This window comes from Bufo gargarizans, chromosome 2 (genome assembly GCF_014858855.1).
Source record: "Bufo gargarizans isolate SCDJY-AF-19 chromosome 2, ASM1485885v1, whole genome shotgun sequence".
NCBI classification, from domain to species: domain Eukaryota; kingdom Metazoa; phylum Chordata; class Amphibia; order Anura; family Bufonidae; genus Bufo; species Bufo gargarizans.
Genome location: NC_058081.1, coordinates 290,178,743 through 290,196,909, shown reverse-complemented (window position 1 = coordinate 290,196,909; position 18,167 = coordinate 290,178,743). Strand labels below are relative to the sequence as shown.

At 41.3% G+C, this 18,167-nt stretch overlaps 1 protein-coding gene across 1 annotated transcript in view; it reads left to right on the top strand.

Moving 5' to 3' along the window:
- The window catches only part of SLC38A1 (solute carrier family 38 member 1), an 89,633-nt gene that overhangs the window by 33,814 nt on the left and 37,652 nt on the right, over positions 1 to 18,167 (top strand). The window contains exons 5-8 of the mRNA XM_044277073.1: positions 4,036 to 4,109; positions 4,664 to 4,756; positions 7,198 to 7,273; positions 12,664 to 12,746. Of these exons, the coding sequence (XP_044133008.1) occupies positions 4,036 to 4,109; positions 4,664 to 4,756; positions 7,198 to 7,273; positions 12,664 to 12,746 (326 nt within the window). The remainder of the gene's footprint in view (positions 1 to 4,035; positions 4,110 to 4,663; positions 4,757 to 7,197; positions 7,274 to 12,663; positions 12,747 to 18,167) is intronic.

Here is an 18,167-nt window from a genome sequence, read left to right as displayed (position 1 = left end):
ACAACAATAGTCCTTAAAAGGACTTTTGAGTCTCTAACAAATGTTTTTACTTAAATATTACTATTTCACTCCCTATACTATCTGTCCCTTCTTCAGCACAGCTCTCCCTGACTAAGACTGAGCCGAACACGTGTCATCGGGTGCTATACAGCACCCGATGACGTGTTCTGGCCAGCCAATCCCTGTAATGGCAGTAGCCAACATGGCTATGGCATTACAGGGAGTTGCAGTACCTCCGCGTACGTTTATTGGATATGCTGAGCATCGCGATGCTTGAGTAAAATTTGTGTTCGGCAGAGCATGCTCGATTAACACTAGTCTTAACCTTTTTAGGCTTATTTAACTATTATTTGAGGTTTCTTCATCCAGAGATATCATTTCCTGTTTACTTACTGTATGTGTAGCTGCTGCAATAGTCAAATCAATGAGATGAAGGCAGGAGGCAATGACCTCTCCATACAGTATATGTGATCACAAGGCTGCTTATCATATAATGTAGAAAGAAATGAGGATCACAAGTGGCCAGAAATTGATTTAGTAAAATGAGTTGTTTCCTAGCTCTCATCAAAAAGCTTAAATATGGAATTTCTTGTGAGCTATGTAAATGCCCAGTAGTACCAAAGGTTCCTGCTGCTAAAGAATGAGTCTAAACAGATGAGAAGCTCCAAATATAGACAGTATAGTTTTCTCAAATCTGAGATATGTACAAGAATCTATGAATGTCTTTATGATACCAGAATTGATATAAAATCATACCACCTAGCAGTAAAAGAAAACCAGTACCGTGAACGGTGAATGCTAAGTATATGTATTATGCACAAATTAAAATAGATATAAATACCAAAATCTGCAAAAGTTTACAAAAAAATAAAAAATACATCTATACAAAGTAGATACATTTAAAGAAGATCTGTTGACTCCCCTGACGTGTCTGTTGTAATAAATACTTGTATTAAACATTCTTGGGCCTCTTTTCATAGAATGCTGCATTGTGTCCTTCCTCTGTTATTCCTCCTGGAAATGTATAGTTAAATTGTCAACTCGGTGTTCGCAATTGCTTTTCTAGTGAGATATGTGTCTATTCTTTTTGACAATCGGGTCTGTCGGTGCTTAGAGTGTAGGGACACAACTCAATGACAAGAGAGAGGTAACATTCAGTGGTCAATGTATTCATACATTTCCCAGTGGAATAACAGAGGACCAGCACAATGCAAAGTTGTAACAAAAGATGCTCCCACATAGCTCAGTGGAATACAAGGAAAACTCGCATCATGAGAGCTGTCAGATACATTAACCTTATTACATGAGATTGGTTTCCCGCCCAAACCTTGTACTATGGTATCTAGTAGTTATTCATAATTGACTCAAAAACCACACGAGTTACCAGAACAGTTATGAAACTAAAAATAAAAACTGTCAGTTTCACAAGTTTTGTGTTTCCTTTAAAGAGTTTCCTTTTAAGACCACACACTCCTCTATACAGTATTATGTTAAAGGATTTGTCTTATGAAGCATATTCTACATTTTTAAAACCATCACCTGGATCTGAATACTTTTGTAATTGCATGTAATTAAGGCTACTTTCACACTAGCGTTCGATCGGATCCGTTCTGAACGGATCCGATCATAATAATGCAGATGGAGGCTCCGTTCAGAACGGATCCGTCTGCATTATTTTTAGCATAAAACAGCCTAAGTGTGAAAATAGCCTCGTACAGATCCGTCCAGACTTTCAATGTAAAGTCAATGGGGGACGGATCCGCCTGAAGATTGAGCCATATTGTGGCATCTTCAAACGGATCCGTCCCCATTGACTTACATTGTAAGTCTGGGCGGATCCGCACGCCTCCGCACGGCCAGGCGGACACCCGAACGCTGCAAGCAGCGTTCAGCTGTCCGCCTGTCCGTGCGGAGGCGAGCGGAGCGGAGGCTGAACGCCGCCAGACTGATGCAGTCTGAGCGGATCCGCTCCATTCAGACTGCATCAGGGCTGGACGGCTTCAAACGGAGCTCACGAGCGGACCGACGAACGCTAGTGTGAAAGTAGCCTAACAAATTTTGTATAGCCACTGAGTTATTCACTGAAATCTGTCTGTAGAGCCCCAACTGCTGTTTGTTTTTTTCCTTATTTTTCTCTCCATCTCAGTAATATCCCTGAGGTGAATGCACATGATCAGGTACATCTTTAAACTGGTACCAGGTACCAGCCATATCTACTGTTAGAAGCAGTGACAGTTACAGGCAGAGAGCTGCAGCAGAAAGGACACAATCCCTAAACTGTGTTAGGGAGAGAGCTTGTAACGGTTGCGTACACACACACACAGGGGGAGAAAAGTGACCACTTCGCTCCACCCTCACCCCTGGCCCTGCCTACTTGCCTTGCAAGTCCTAATGACAGGGGCCAACTGGACGGCAATCCCTTGCTTGGAATAAGTGCAGGGAGGACAGACCAGACAGGTCTGTCTTTGGAGTTCTTTGAACCCTGAGTCAGGCACCACATGCTCAGGACCTGTACTAGGCACCACATGCTCAGACCATGTACTAGACACCACATGCTCAGGCCCTGTACTACCGTAGGCACCACATGCGCCGGCCCTGTACTAGGCACCACATGCTCAGGCCCTGTACTAGACACCACATGCTCAGGCCCTGTCCTAGGCACCACATGCTCAGGCCCTGTACTAGATACCACATGCTCAGGCCCTGTACTAGGCACCACATGCTCAGGCCCTGTACTAGGCACCACATGCTCAGGCCCTGTACTAGACACCACATGCTCAGGCCCTGTACTAGATACCACATGCTCAGGCCCTGTACTAGGCACCACATGCTCAGGCCCTGTACTAGGCACCACATGCTCAGGCCCTGTACTAGGCACCACATGCTCCGGCCCTGTACTAGGCATCACATGCTCCGGCCCTGTACTAGGCACCACATGCTCCGGCCCTGTACTAGGCACCACATGCTCCGGCCCTGAACTAGGCACCACATGCTCAGGTCCTGTACTAGGCACCATATGCTCAGGCCCTGTACTAGTCATAACTTATCAGTTTTACCTGGGGTGCAAAACCAACAGAGCTACACTACAGCATAGGGTGCTGCCACACTACTTTTTTTTGCCCTCTTCTTGGCTCATAAAACTGCCATGAAACCCATGTGTTCTTACACGCATTTTTGGGGTCACAATGTGTTTTTTAGATGTTTTTTCCTATAGATAAGGAAAGGCATGGGGCAATAGGAAAGGCTTGGAAACTGCCTTAAAATGGTAAAAAACAAACACTGTTTGTAGGGAGTTTTATCATTTCAATAAATGGAGGGCACTCTGCTATCTGGTGTTGATTGATCAAATGCGTATTTATAAAGAAATATTTATTATCAAAGAATAAAATAGACTAAACATAAAAATTGAAAGTAAAAAATGTAGCAGATAAAAATAATTAAAAATATTTCACATCTATATCATAATTAACTGAACATGTGGATCAATAGAAGAGAGTGATGTGCTATCCACTATTAGGACATCACAGCCACTATCCATGTAGACAGTATATCCATCAGAGATTTCATGCAGATTCATACCCTTGCAGCATACCAGCTGCCACTGTGAGACTGTGAACTAACGTACATGTTCAGTTAATTATGATATAGATGGGAAATATTTGTAATTATTAAAATCTGCTACATTTTTTACTTAAAATTTTTATGTTTAGTTTATTTTATTGTTTGATTTGTTAATAAATACGCATTTGATCAATCTGTGCAACACCAGATAGCAGAGTGCCCTCCATTTATATACATTTCTAAATTACTCGGTCGATGGTGGGTGGGTGTGTCGTGGAGTGTGCACCTGGACCATAATTTTCGGTTGGTTGAGCCACTGTGATCTTGACTCGTTCAGTTTTATCATTTCTGATTGGCTGGCATGTCCATTATAAAAAAGCTGTAAAAAAATAAATAAAATGCACAAAACAGATTTGTTTACAATCGATTCACTCATCTCTAAATCTTTTTATTTTTTTTCCTTCTGCTTTCTAGGCTACTCCTAATTTCAGTGACTCTGTTGTCTATCTACTCTATAAATCTCCTACTGAAATGTTCCCAGGAGACAGGTGATTTATTCTTAGATTTTTTTGTAGTGTGTTTGCAGTTAAAGTAACATGCTAATTGCATTGATAAAATAAAAACAGCATTTAAATCATAAATAACTTATAATAATTTGTATGGATGGCAAAATATTCAAATATGTTAGGTTACATTCACATCGGCATTGTAGGCTCCATCTGGGGCCTCCGTCATAGAGTTTGTCAACAATAGTGGAGGGAAAAGTCATTTTTTTCTGCGCTAAAAAAAAACTAAAACATTCTCCTGATCGGAAACCTAACAGATCCATTATAGTCAAAGGGATCTGTTAGGCTCCATTCCTGTCAGTTATGTGCCAAATCCGGAAATAAACAGTCCTGATGCGAAGGAGCTCTTAGACCTGTAGTTACTGCCCTAAACTAACTCGTTTCCTTTCATAACCACATCTAACATTATCAACCAAATTGTAAAAGCTAAAATTGCACAAAATCCAACACTAAAGAAAGAGACGTTTAAGCGTGTTTTTTGTGGCCTGCTCTAATGGTGTCTACTAGTACTAAACAGCATTCATTCATGTAACCAGGCTGTATGGTGTATGAGAAGCTGGGAGAGCAAGTATTTGGCACCCCGGGAAAATTCTTGGTCTTTGGATCAACTACACTTCAGAACACAGGAGGTAAGTGTCTTAAAGGGGGTTATTTTGCATAAGATAATTATGACTTATCTTTAGGATAGGTCATCATTAACATATCAGCAGAGGTCCAAGTCCAGGCACCCCCGCCAATCAGCTGTTTCAGGACGCCGCTGCGCTCACTGGAGCAATGTAGGCTCCCTGCAGCTTTCCAAGGATAGCGCAATAGACTGTATAGTGGCAGTGCTTGGTATTGCAGCTCAGATACATTAACTTAAATAGGGCTGAGCTGCAACTAGGCCATGTGACGGATGTACAGTGATGTCACTGGCCTAGGAAGAGGCTGCAGCGCTTAAGGCCTCTTCTAACAGCTGATCGGTAGGGTCCTGGGTGTCGCACCTCCGCAGATCTGATGCTGATGACTAATGTTCAAATCAAATCCGAATTGCAGGGAAAATTTAATCCACAACAAAGCCGAATTTTCTCGTGCTTCGTGGTAACGAATAGATTTTCCCTGAAAAAAAAAATCATACCATCCATTTGAGGGCAAAGAGCCCGCTTCCATCTTGATTGAAATTCTCTGCTTGGTGACGTATATGACGTCTCCACACCGGCCGACGTGATGACATCATCACGGGCCATGGGAGTTTTTTCACTGGAATTTCAATAAAGATGGCGGCAGCGGGCTCTTTGCGATCAAATGCATGAGGTAAGTATGATTTATTTATTTATTATAGATTTAATTTTAGACTGCTCAGTTGGCAAATTAGCTTCTGCAAGCGCCCAGAGGCGGAGTTAAGGCCGCTAGTGCCCAGGCCCCTCAGCTATGTGCCCAGATAACCGCTCCCTTTGCAGTCCTCTGGCCCGCCCTCTTCTCCTACTGTATACTCCTCATCTGGCTTGCACGAGCAACGGTCACGACCGGGCATGCTCATGAGAAACTCCAAGTCAGATGAGGAGGATGAAGTAGGAGAGGAAGGCGGGCCAGAGGACTGCAAGGGGAGCGGTTATCTGGGCACATAGCTGAGGGGCCTGGGCACTTGCAGCTGCTAATTTGCATACCTTTATAAAGTACTTTTTTCAGGATCTCTACGTGGGACAGACACAAGAGAAGTACTATTTTAATGGGGGGAAAACATTCTGTAACGTGATCTGAGCGATCTAAAATGCTGAGAGTAGGTGACAGACTCCCTTTAAATATTAAAGTCAGATGCCACTCCCTGTCATTGTACCCACTATTTACAAAGAAATGCGCTTCGAACTTTGCTCAACACTACTGATGATACTGATCCTGGGGATACATCATAAATATCTTTTCCTGGACTACCCCTTTAATATATTTATATATAATTTAAAATATATATATAACTCTTTTTACACACATTTCATAGAAATAGTTCCAGGAACATTTGCTAGAAGAGTTTATTTAATGAAAAAATGTCTCTACAGTATTACTTACCATTTTTATTTTGTAGCTGTGATGATACAGAACTATGAAAAGGCCATCATGAATCATTTCCTGTAGATTAACGGACTGATTTATCAAAAGTCAGCTGAGAGCTCTTTCTCTCGACCCCCCACCTACCCTTCACATGCATGCTGGACCAAGAGTCCATGTGTTCTGAACAGGGAGAGGGAAGAAACTTGCCGCCTTTGGTGACGTAACTCCTGAGAGCACAAGTATCTAGCATGTTGAAATCCAACAGCTGAGTCCATATCTCCCCCAAATCAGATGTTAGGGAGAGTCATAAGGTCCTCGTACAGACAAGGTCCCCATACAGACAAGCTGGCCTTCCAAACCTGTCAGTATTGTTGGATTCGAGCCAGGATCAGATTGGCCATATACCCTACAGAGAAATTCCCCGGTGGGCCGATGCCCAGGGGGCAACCTGAGCCCTCCACACAGATGCTGGCCATGTACATAACAATCTGATGTTCGCAGTGTTAATTAATGCTAGGAGCACCAGGTACATTTTCACTTGGCCAGAAGCTGCACGTCCCACCTGAATTCAACTGTATCACCATCCTGATGGTCATAGGGCAGTACTTTATTCTGCACGGTGGTATTTGGTTTTGCTGGGGAAGTATTTTGTGCTGTACTGTGGCATTGCTGGTCCAACCTAATTCTGTTGTCCTGTCTGCTTGTGGCTTGTGTTGGCCATGCCTACATGGGTTGCCCTGGCATCTATCAGTTCAGACTCCCCTACAACTTGGGGCCACTTTTAGTTTTTTTTTCCAGGGCCACTTTAAGTTCCCAATCCGCCCCTTGATTCGGGCAATATACATCTAACGTGCATGGTCAGCTTTAAACTCAAAGAAGTTACTAGCACCACTGTATTGCTAGCGTACTTCTTGATGGTACCCCATGGCACTACATTAATTAAAACACTTTGCCACACCAGTTCCCAGTATAGCAGATTAGGATATATAAAATTGCCGTAAAATGCCAGATTGTGTTTAATCTTTTGTGTTTCCCTGTTTTACAGCAATGCTGAGTTATTTGTTCATTGTAAAAAATGAATTACCAAATGTTATCAAATTCCTGTTTGGAATCGAAGATACGTAAGTGGACAATTGGAATTTCATATATTGTCTAGTGTGGTGTTTAATTCATTTGATGTTTATTTGTTGGGATGAGCATGTCCATAAATGCTGTGCGTTTAAGGCTACTTTCACACCAGCGTTTCTCTTTTCTGGTATTGACGTCTCTGTTTTATTCCCATTAATTGTCAATGGGGACAAAACGTAACTGAACAAAACGGAATGCTCCAAAATGCATTACGTTCCATTTGGTTGCGTTCCCATACCAGAGAGCAAACTGCAGCAAGCTGCGGTTTTCTTTTCGTCGTTGGATGCGGAGCAAAACGGATGCGGCATGACCCATAATGCAAGTCAACGGGGACTGATCCGTTTTCTCTGACACAATAGAAAACGGATCCGTTCCCTATTGACTTTCAGTGGTGTTCATGACGGATCTGTCCTTGCTATGTTAAAGGGATTCTGTCACCTCCCCTAACCCAAAATCGTATTTTAAAGCAGTCATGCAGCACAGCTTACCTTGAATAGGCTGTGCTCTTCTATCTTGTAATCCGTCCAGTAGTTTATGTGAAAATCGACTTTTATGGTTATGCAAATTAGCCCTGAAGGTGCCCAGAGGGGCGTTTTGTTCCCCTTAGTGAGCCCAGTACCGCCCCTCTTACAGTGCCCAGCCCGCCTTCCTTGCGACTGTCTAACCGCCCCCAGCCTCCCACAGCCTCTCATCCCTCTCCTCCCCCTCCCTCACGGCCGAACGAACTCTCGCACAGGCGCAGTACCCACTGAGGGCTGCGCCAGTGCGATCTGCAGGAGACTGAGGGCAGGAGCTTCATCCTCGTCACTGGGCATGCGCCGAGCCCAGTGACGTCCGATGCTCGCTCTTCCCTCATTCAGAGTTCGTTCGGCCATGAGGGAGGGGGAGGAGAGGGATGAGAGGCTGTGGGAGGCTGGGGGTGGTTAGACAGTCGCAAGGAAGGCGGGCTGGGCACTGTAAGAGGGGCGGTACTGGGCTCACTAAGGGGAACAAAACGCCCCTCTGGGCACCTTCAGGGCTAATTTGCATAACCATAAAAGTCGATTTTCACATAAACTACTGGACGGATTACAAGATAGAAGAGCACAGCCTATTCCAGGTAAGCTGTGCTGCATGACTGCTTTAAAATCCGATTTTGGGTTAGGGGAGGTGACAGAATCCCTTTAAAGATAATACAACCGTATCCGTTCATAACGGATGCAGACAGTTGGATTATCAGTAACGGAAGTGTTTTTGCTGATCAGGCAAAAACGCAAGTGTGAAAGTAGACTAAGAGCGCATGTACATACTTGCAGAGCCCAGTACATTGAGCTTATTCAGCAGTGTACAGAGAACATATGGCTCCATAGTATGAAGCCACATGGCCTCCATGCACTGCTGTACAAGTTCTGTAGGACTATGGGGGTAATTTATTAACCTGAAATACGGCTGTATTTCAAGCGCCGATTGCGGCGCAACAGTTAGTTTTGCAGCAACCTGCGACTTTTCTCCGCTCACACCAGATCTAAAAAAGCGGGTGTTGCGTGGGAGGGTAAGGGGACGGGTCAGCATCTAGGAAGCTGGCTTACATTTAGACTCTTGTTGGATGCACTGAAGTTATGGAGAGGATCCACCACCAGATCAGGGGCTTTATTAAGACCAGCGTCGAAAACACTGGTCTTAATAAATGACCCCCTATGTGTTTAGAGATATCGTTCTCTACAAGAAATGCAAAGAATATTGGTATTCTGAGTTCAATAAAGCATGCCACAATTGCATGCCATGGCATCCGACAGAAGAAACACACCTCTGTATGTCTCCATATGAAATCAGAAGAATATAAATATACCATAGAGGCCTAATGGACCTCTATGGCTTCCCTATGAAAGGGATTGTCTAGGATTTTATAGGTGATGGCCTAGCAGTCATGGTCCCTCAGGTGACTGATGTCAGAAAATCAAGGATATTGGCTGAGCGTGGAGGAATCTAAGGCCTCTTTCACACAGGCGTTACGGATTGGGGCCTGAAAGGATGCGGGTGTGTGGCGGAGAAATCGTGCGAGTCAGCACATAATTTCAGTCAGTTTTGACTGCGATTGCGTTGCGTGGTTCAGTTTTTTCTGCGCGAGTGAAATGCGTTTTGCACGCCCATGAGAAAAAACTCAATGTGGTACCCAGAACCGAACTTCTTCAATGAAGTTCGGGTTTGGGTTAGTTGTAGTGTAGATTTTATTATTTTCCCTTATAACATGGTTATAAGGGAAAATAATAGCATTCTATAATACAGAATGCTTAGTAGAAGGTCAATTGAAGGTTAAAAAAATATATATATATTTACTCACCTCCTCCATAGCTGCCGGTCTCTGCTCTTTCTTCAGGCCCTGTGGTGACGTCACTAAGCTCATCACATGTCAGTCACTGATAGCTGTACACCAGGAGGTGTTATCAGTGATTGATAGCATTCTCTGTGTAAGTCTGTATACATAGATAGCTGTCAGTCACTGATAATTGTACATGGGGGAGGTGTTATCAGTGATTGATAGCATTCTCTGTGTAAGTGTGTATACATAGATAGCTGTCAGTCACTGATAGTTGTACACAGGGGAGGTGTTATCAATGATTGATAGCATTCTCTGTGTAAGTCTGTATACATAGATAGCTGTCAGTCACTGATAATTGTACAAGGGGGAGGTGTTATCAGTGACTGATAGCATTATCTGTGTAAGTGTGTATACATAGATAGCTGTCAGTCACTGATAATTGTACATGGGGGAGGTGTTATCAGTGATTGATAGCATTCTCTGTGTAAGTGTGTATACATAGATAGCTGTCAGTCACTGATAGTTGTACACAGGGAGGTGTTATCAATGATTGATAGCATTCTCTGTGTAAGTGTATATACAGAGATAGCTGTCAGTCACTGATAGTTGTACATGGGGGAGGTGTTATCAGTGACTGATAGCATTATCTGTGTAAGTATGTATACATAGATAGCTGCCAGTCACTGATAGTTGTACACAGGGGAGGTGTTATCAGTGATTGATAGCATTGTCTGTGTAAGTGTGTATACATAGATAGCTGTCAGTCACTGATAGCTGTACACCAGGAGGTGTTATCAGTGATTGATAGCATTCTCTGCTATATAACTTGCTGCCTGCAGATTGCATTTCATAGTGACAGGTCCTCTTTAACCTAATTGGGCCATATAGACATGAAATACTTGTCAGTGGGTCAGTGGATCCTAGAGATCTCATGTCTATGACGAGTGCCCCATGATTCCAGGGAAACAAGATCTTGACAGCTTGGCTTTTAACCTTATTTTCTCAGGAGATAAGCATGACCAGATGTAATTAAGGCCCCTTTACACCGCTCAGTTGAGCAGTAGATTGTTGGAAAGGAATCATTGTTTCCCAGCAGCATAGTGCTGTTTAGACTGCACAATCTGTGCCAGCAAACAATGGTTTTAGTGACCGCACCAACGATCAAATTACTCAATGAACAAGCGTTTCACTCATTCATTGGGTAATCGGTGACACCTTTACACCGGCCGATTATCGCTAATGAGCGTTCACATGAATCCTTGTTAACGATAATCTGACTGATTTTCGGGCAGTATAAAGGGGCCTTTAGTCAAGATTAATTGCGGTAACTATCTCATTTACAAGATATAGCGAGCTTTATATCTTTGTAGCTGTCAGACACCCTCAAGCATCTGTTTCAGACATATGAAGAAATCACACAGTTTGTTTCCCTCCTGCCTATTCCTATTGTTCTCAGCCCCAGATAAGCAGCATTGAAGGTGTCTGGCACTGGCTCTTCACCTTCATAGTCATTCTTATGCAAGTTCTGTTCAGCTGACAATGGATAATAATGGAAGAATTAGCAATTTTGGACAAAAGATAATTTAGTCGGCAGCTTTCCATCACTTGTATTCTCCATAAAGAACATTTCTGTTAAAGAAATGGTAATATACTGTAGTCAGACTGGATATTGGGTATATGTTAGGAATATTAGGAAATACAATATACCTTAAAGGGAACCTGTCACTAGACCTCATCATGATGTCACGGTGTTCGTAAATACAGTACCTTTGTAGAAATGCACCAAGACTTGTGCCTTTTATATGGGTGGATGCAATTTCCCAGCAAGGGGCTGAGAATTATTCATACTATGCTATGGTATAGGATTCAATTTCCAATGCCTGTATATACCATTCTAGTCATGCCCCTGTGGAAATCACTTGTTTCAGTGAAAAATGAAGCTATAAATCTAGGAAGTTCTGCAGCAGAATTCCCTGGGTGTAATCACACCTATCTTCCTTGACTGATGGTCCACTTGACAGAGCTGCGGGATGCAAGGCAAGGAATAGTGGACGTTAGAGCAGTCAGGGAACCGTGACTAGTAACGGCTGTAGCACCATCCAGATTTAGGCTGTGTCTACACCTAGACTTTTTGTAGCATTTTAAATAGATTTTGACTAATAAGTCAAAAAAAAAAAGTCAAGGGGGGTTATTTATTATTTTTATGTGAGTTTTTGGCGTAAAAATAGTCACATGGGTGTTTTTACGGGGTCCTTGCAACTAGGAAGTGAAGGGGGTGTGTGGTGGGGAACGGGTCAGAGCCTAGACTTTGGCCTCGACACATTTACATTGGCCTCGACGACATTTTACGCCTGGAAACAGGCTGGAGTGGTTTTTACTACAGGCGCAGAAACTGCCAGCAGTATGCCTAATTTCTGATGAGACCTGTGCCTCGTCATAAATTAGGAGCTTTCTCCTAATTTATGACCGGATCCCGGTTCCGGAAAAGCAGACCCACACTTCCAGGTCTGCAATTCCGATCCTTGAAAAAATAGAACATGTCCGCAATTGCGGACAAGAATAAGCATTTTTTATTAAGTGCCGGCGATGTGCGGTCCGCAAAATGCGGATCCGCGGTTAAGTGGATCCGCAAAACACACACGGATGTGTGAATGGACCCTTTGGGTGCTTTTGCACGTTACAGAGTTTGTGTAAATAAATCAACTGTCAGAGAAGTCCTTTTACAGTATGGTGCTTGACCACATTGGAACTTATTTGCGTGCTGCAAGCTAAACTATTACAATAAATACGTTTCACGGGAGATTTCCTTTAAATAGGTTGTACAGGATTATAAAAATCTTTCTTCATTCATCTGAGAACAGTGCCACCCTTGTCTAAGGGTTATATGTGGTATGACAGCTCATTTCCATTCACTTTAATACAGCTGAACTGCAATACCAGATGCAGCTCATGGACAGGTGTAGCACTTATCTAGAAGAAAACAGCCATGTCCTCCCAAGCCTGTACTGCCCCTTTATTAAATGAAAAACAAATTATAGATTTTTTTTTTTTTGTACTCATCACTTATTCCACTTTTTTCTACAGATCATGGTATCTGGGTGGACCATTTCTTCTGGTTATTGTAACTATTGGAATTATACTTCCGCTGTGTCTTCTCAAGAATTTAGGTAAGACAGAATCTGCTTAATAATATATTTGTGATGACCCGGGATAGAAATATATATACTCTGAGTTCTTACTTCTATAATCGTTAAACTTTTTTTTAATAAAAACATATTATATGTAAAATACTACTATGGACAGTGTACATTATTGTATTTATATTTCAATTCAATATATGTTAACCTGACTGCCACCTGCTGGTGGAAAGTAGCACTGCTGTTAAACTGGTAAAGTAACATTTATACCGATCAGCAGTAAAATAACATAAAGTGATTGATCACATAAATAGATTTTCATTTAGATTTGATGTAAAGGACTTTACAAAACTGCAGTCTGCGGACTTCACAAGGGTGGTAGCGCTGCTGTGCTGAGAATCTGTGATCCTCATGGGTCCTGGCCAGTCACACGTGAGCGCGAGGGAAACCACGCTGGTAATCCTACGGAGCGAGACTTTCGTGTGACGTCACACTGGGTACGGGTGCCTGCTTGGACCACAATTTCTCCCGACGCGTTTTGGAATTAACGTTTTCCTTCCTCAGGGATAGTTGTGGTTGATTCTGTTCACAAATAAATAGGCGTTCGTTCCCATGGTTACCGTTCCTCCACTCATGTATAGGTGGCAGGATATCATTTTAGCACAATGAGTGGTTTTTTTCAACGCTGTTATATCATCCCTTATACATTTTCTGCAGACCCCCAGTGTGTTGATATCACTTATCATGGGTATTAGTAAAGTTTAGTAGGAACCAGTTTGATGTACGTTTGCATTTAATAAGGATACTGTTGTGGGGAAAACGATTATATATATGGTTATGAAAAAGCAAACTGTTCGATCTCTTGGTTAAGCCCCATTGGTGCAACGCTATTCAGATTATAAATCCATTTAGTTTCGTTCCTAGACATCAATTTGATGGAATCCCCCCTCTATAGTCAGGTTTTATTTGTTCTAATGCTCCAAAAATTGACCCCCCAAAACTTCCCGACATGTTTGTATTTAAAATGGCGTGAAAGAGGGTGGCTCTCAAATTTTTTATTTATGTTTTTGATATGTTCCCCTATTCTCATCTGCAATGTTCTTTTAGTTCTGCCCACATATATTTTTTCACACTGGCATTTTATGAAATGAATAACACCCTTTGTATGGCATGTAAGGTAACTTTCAATTTTGTATTCTTTTTTTGCACTTTCTATTGTTATTATTGGTACGTTTAGTTTCACAAGGTGACAGGCCTTGCATGTTTTGCAGGGGAAGAAACCACATTTAGTATTGCACATTATTTGTTTATTCAACTTTTTACTATTTCTTTTAATGGAGGGGCCAAATAGGTTTCCCAGATTTTTTGCCTTCTTAAATATAAAACAAGGATGTTGGGGTATTTTATCTCCTACGATTTTATCTTGTTTGAGGATGTCCCAATGGCGTTTTATAATCTTTTTAAAAAACTATTATTGTTTGTTATATTGAGTGATAATGGGGATTTTAAAATCTGTTTCTTCTTTCTTGATATATTCTGGTGGGTCCTTTTTGTTTTTGTGTAGGAGAATTTTCCTATCTATTTGTTTTATTTCAGTTTTAATTTTTTCTAGTTCATTTTTCTTATAGTCCTTTTCCTCAAACTTATTTGATAAATCATTTGCCTCCTTTTCAGATTGGTCCAGAGATGTGCAATTTCGTCTTAGGGTTTGTTCACACGAACGTTGGTGTCCCGTTCCCGTATTGCGGACCGCATTTGCGGATCCACAATACACGAGCACCATTCCATTGTCATTCCACATCACGGATGAGGACCCATTCATTTCAATGGGTCCACAAATCCGGAGATGCTGAACAGAAGCACAAAACAGAACACTACGGAAGCACTACGGAGTGCTTTCTGGGGTTCCGTTACGTGCCTCTGTACCGCAAAAAGATACAACATGCTCTATCTTTTTGCGTAACGGAGGGATCACGGACCCATTCAAGTAAATGGGTCTGCGATCCCTATGTGCCTGCCCCACGGAAGGTGCCCGTGCATTGCGGACCACAATTTGCGGTCCACAACACGGGCACGGGTGTGAACGAGCCCTAAGTCTGATATATTGGCTACGAGGAATTCTGGTTAGCCATACTAGTAAATGGCAGCTATCAAGTGAGATAAAACTGTTGCTGTCCGTTGGTTTAGAGTATGTCTGCGTAAAAATTTTAATATTCTGAATGCTTATCGTTAGGTCCAAAAAATGGACCTTCTCACTGCTAAAAGTGAACTGAAGATAAAAATTGTTTTTATTTATTTCCGATAAAAATTCATGAAGTGTATCTTCACCACCATTCCATCAAAAAATATTATCGATAAAACAGCGCCAGAGGCATTAAAAAAAATTACGCAACCTTGCCCGAAAAAAATACTTAAAAAAATAAAAAAAACATATGGGGACAGGAGGTGACAGAAAGAAAAATAAAGAAACAGGTAACAAAAATAGAGATACAAATTAAAAAGAAAGATATAGAGATAAAAATATACAGTATATGAGAATAACCCACTGGAGTTGGATAAGTCTAAAAAAAAAAGAGAAACGGGCCTTCTTGAATGCAAACTTGAAGGTGAAAACTATTTTCAACCCAATTAATGGATATTCAGAAGGGCTATAAGAAAAATAAACTAGAAAAAATAAAAACGGAAATAAAACAAATAGATAGGAAAATTCTCCTACACAAAAAGGACCCGCCAGAATATAACAAAAAAAAAGAAGAAACTGATTTTAAAATCCCCATTATCACCAAATATAACGAAAAAGAATTGTATTTTAAAAAGATTATAAAACGCCATTTGGATATCCTCAAACAAGATAAAATCATAGGAGATAAAATACCCCAACATCCTTGTTTTATATTTAAGAAGGCAAAAAATCTGGGAAACCTAATTGCTTCCTCCATTAAAAGAAATAGTAAAAAGTTGAATAAACAAATAATGTGCAATACTAAATTTGGTTTCTTCCCCTGCAAAACATGCAAGGCCTGTCACCTTGTGAAATGAAATGTACCAATAAAAACAATAGAAAATGCAAAAAAAGCATACAAAATTGAAAGTTACCTTACATGCCATACAATGGGTGTTATTTATTTCATAAAATGCCCATGTGAAAAAATTTATGTGGGCAGAACTAAAAGAACATTGCAGACGAGAATAGGGGAACATATCTAAAACATAAATAAAAAATTTGCGGGCTAAATACAAACATGGCGGGAAGTTTGGGGGGTCAATTTTTGGAGCATTAGAACAAATAAAACCTGACTATAGAGGGGGGATTACATCAAATTGATGTCTAGGAATGAAACTAAATGGATTTATAATCTGAATAGCGTCGCTCCAATGGGGCTTAACCAAGAGATCGAACTGTTTGATTTTTCATAACCATATATATAATCAGTTTCCCCACAACCATATCCTTATTGAATGCAAACGTACATCAAACTCGTTCCTACTAAACTTTCCTAATACCCATGATAAGTGATATCAACACACTGGGGGCCTGCAGAGAATGTATAAGGGATGATATAACAGCGTTGAAAAAAACACTCATTGTGCTGAATTGATATCCTGCCACCTATACATGAGTGGAGGAACAGTAACCATGGGAACGAACGCTTATTTATTTATGAACAGAATCAACCACAACTATCCCTGAGGAAGGAAAACATTATTTCCGAAACGTGTCGGGGGAAATTGAGGTCCAAGCAGGCACCCGTACTCGGTGTGATGTCACACAGAAATCTTGCTCCCTAGGATTACCAGCGTGGTTTCCCTCGCTCGCATGTGTCACCGGCCAGGACCCATGAGGATCACAGATTCTCAGCACAGCAGCGCTACCACCCTTGTGAAGTCCACAGACTCTTTAACATTAGTGGCAAGTAATTACCCTGTTGTTTTGTCTATGATTGATGATTGAAAATAGTACATCAATAATACTTCATTACTACATAATACTACATAACACTAGAAAGTCAGCGCGGGTCTAGCCAATTATCTCTTGTTTTTTTTAACATTGATTAGGGGTTTGGGCAATGAACCCCCTCTAGACCGGCAGCGACACACTCTACTGAGTATTATCTAGTGTAATCTTTCCCTTCTCCTCTAGAATGGCCTTGCGGGCATCATTGAATCTCTATAGACTTTACAAAACTGTCCAAAGTGTTTTAGCAGAATGTAAAAAATACCTTTAAAAAAAATAAATACTGAAAAGTTGCGAGCACATATGTTTTCATTCCTTTTGACCTCTAAATAAGGTCTAGTTCAACCCATTATCTTCTTAACTCACATAATTAGTTGAATAAGGTACCCCTGGGTGCAATCAAAGTGTCACATGATCAGTCACATGACCTGAGTGAATAGGTGAATATACTCCTCTTCTGAAAGACCCCTGACTCTCCAATACTACAACAATACTCTCCGCAAGCAACATGAAGACTAAGGCCTCTTTCACACGGTTGTTGCGGGAAAAGATGCGGGTGCGTTGCGGGAAAATGCGTGATTTTTCCCCGCGAGTGCAAAGCGTTTTAATGCTTTTTGCACGCGTATGAGAAAAATCTGCATGTTTGGTACCCAGACTCGAACCCGGACTTCTTCACAGAAGTTTGGGTTTGGGATCGGTGTTGTGTAAATTATATTATTTTCCCATATAACATGGTTATAAAGGAAAATAAAAGCATTCTTAATACAGAATGCCAAGTAAATTAGAGATGGAAGGGTTAAAAAAATACATTGAAAATAAATTAAACTCACCTCATCCACTTGTTTGCGCAGTCCGGCTTCTCATCTTTCTTCTTCTTTGATGACCTGGGAGGAAAAGGACCTTTGGTGACGTCACTGCGCTCATCACATGGTCTATCACTATGGTGACGGACCATGTGATGTGCGCTGAGTCATCACATGGCCCATCACCATGGTGATTGATCATGTGATGGACCATGTGATGAGCGCAGTGACATCACAAAAGGTCCTTTTCCTCCCAGGTCATCAAAGAAGAAGAAAGAAGAGAAGCCGGGCTGCGCGAACAAGTAGATGAGGTGAGTTAAATTTATTTTCTATTTATTTTTTTAACCCCTCTATCTCTAATTTACTTAGCATTCTGTATTAAGAATGCTATTATTTTCCTTTATAACCATGTTATATGGGAAAATAATAAAATTTACACAACACCGATCCCAAACCCAAACTTCTATGCGGTATGTACAGGTCCTTCTAAAAAAAATTGCATATTGTGATAAAGTTCATTATTTTACTGTAATGTACTGATAAACATTAGACTTTCATATATTTTAGATTCATTACACACCAACTGAAGTAGTTCAAGCCTTTTATTGTTTTAATATTGATGATTTTGGCATACAGCTCATGAAAACCCAAAATTCCTATCTCAAAAAATTAGCATATCATGAAAAGGTTCTC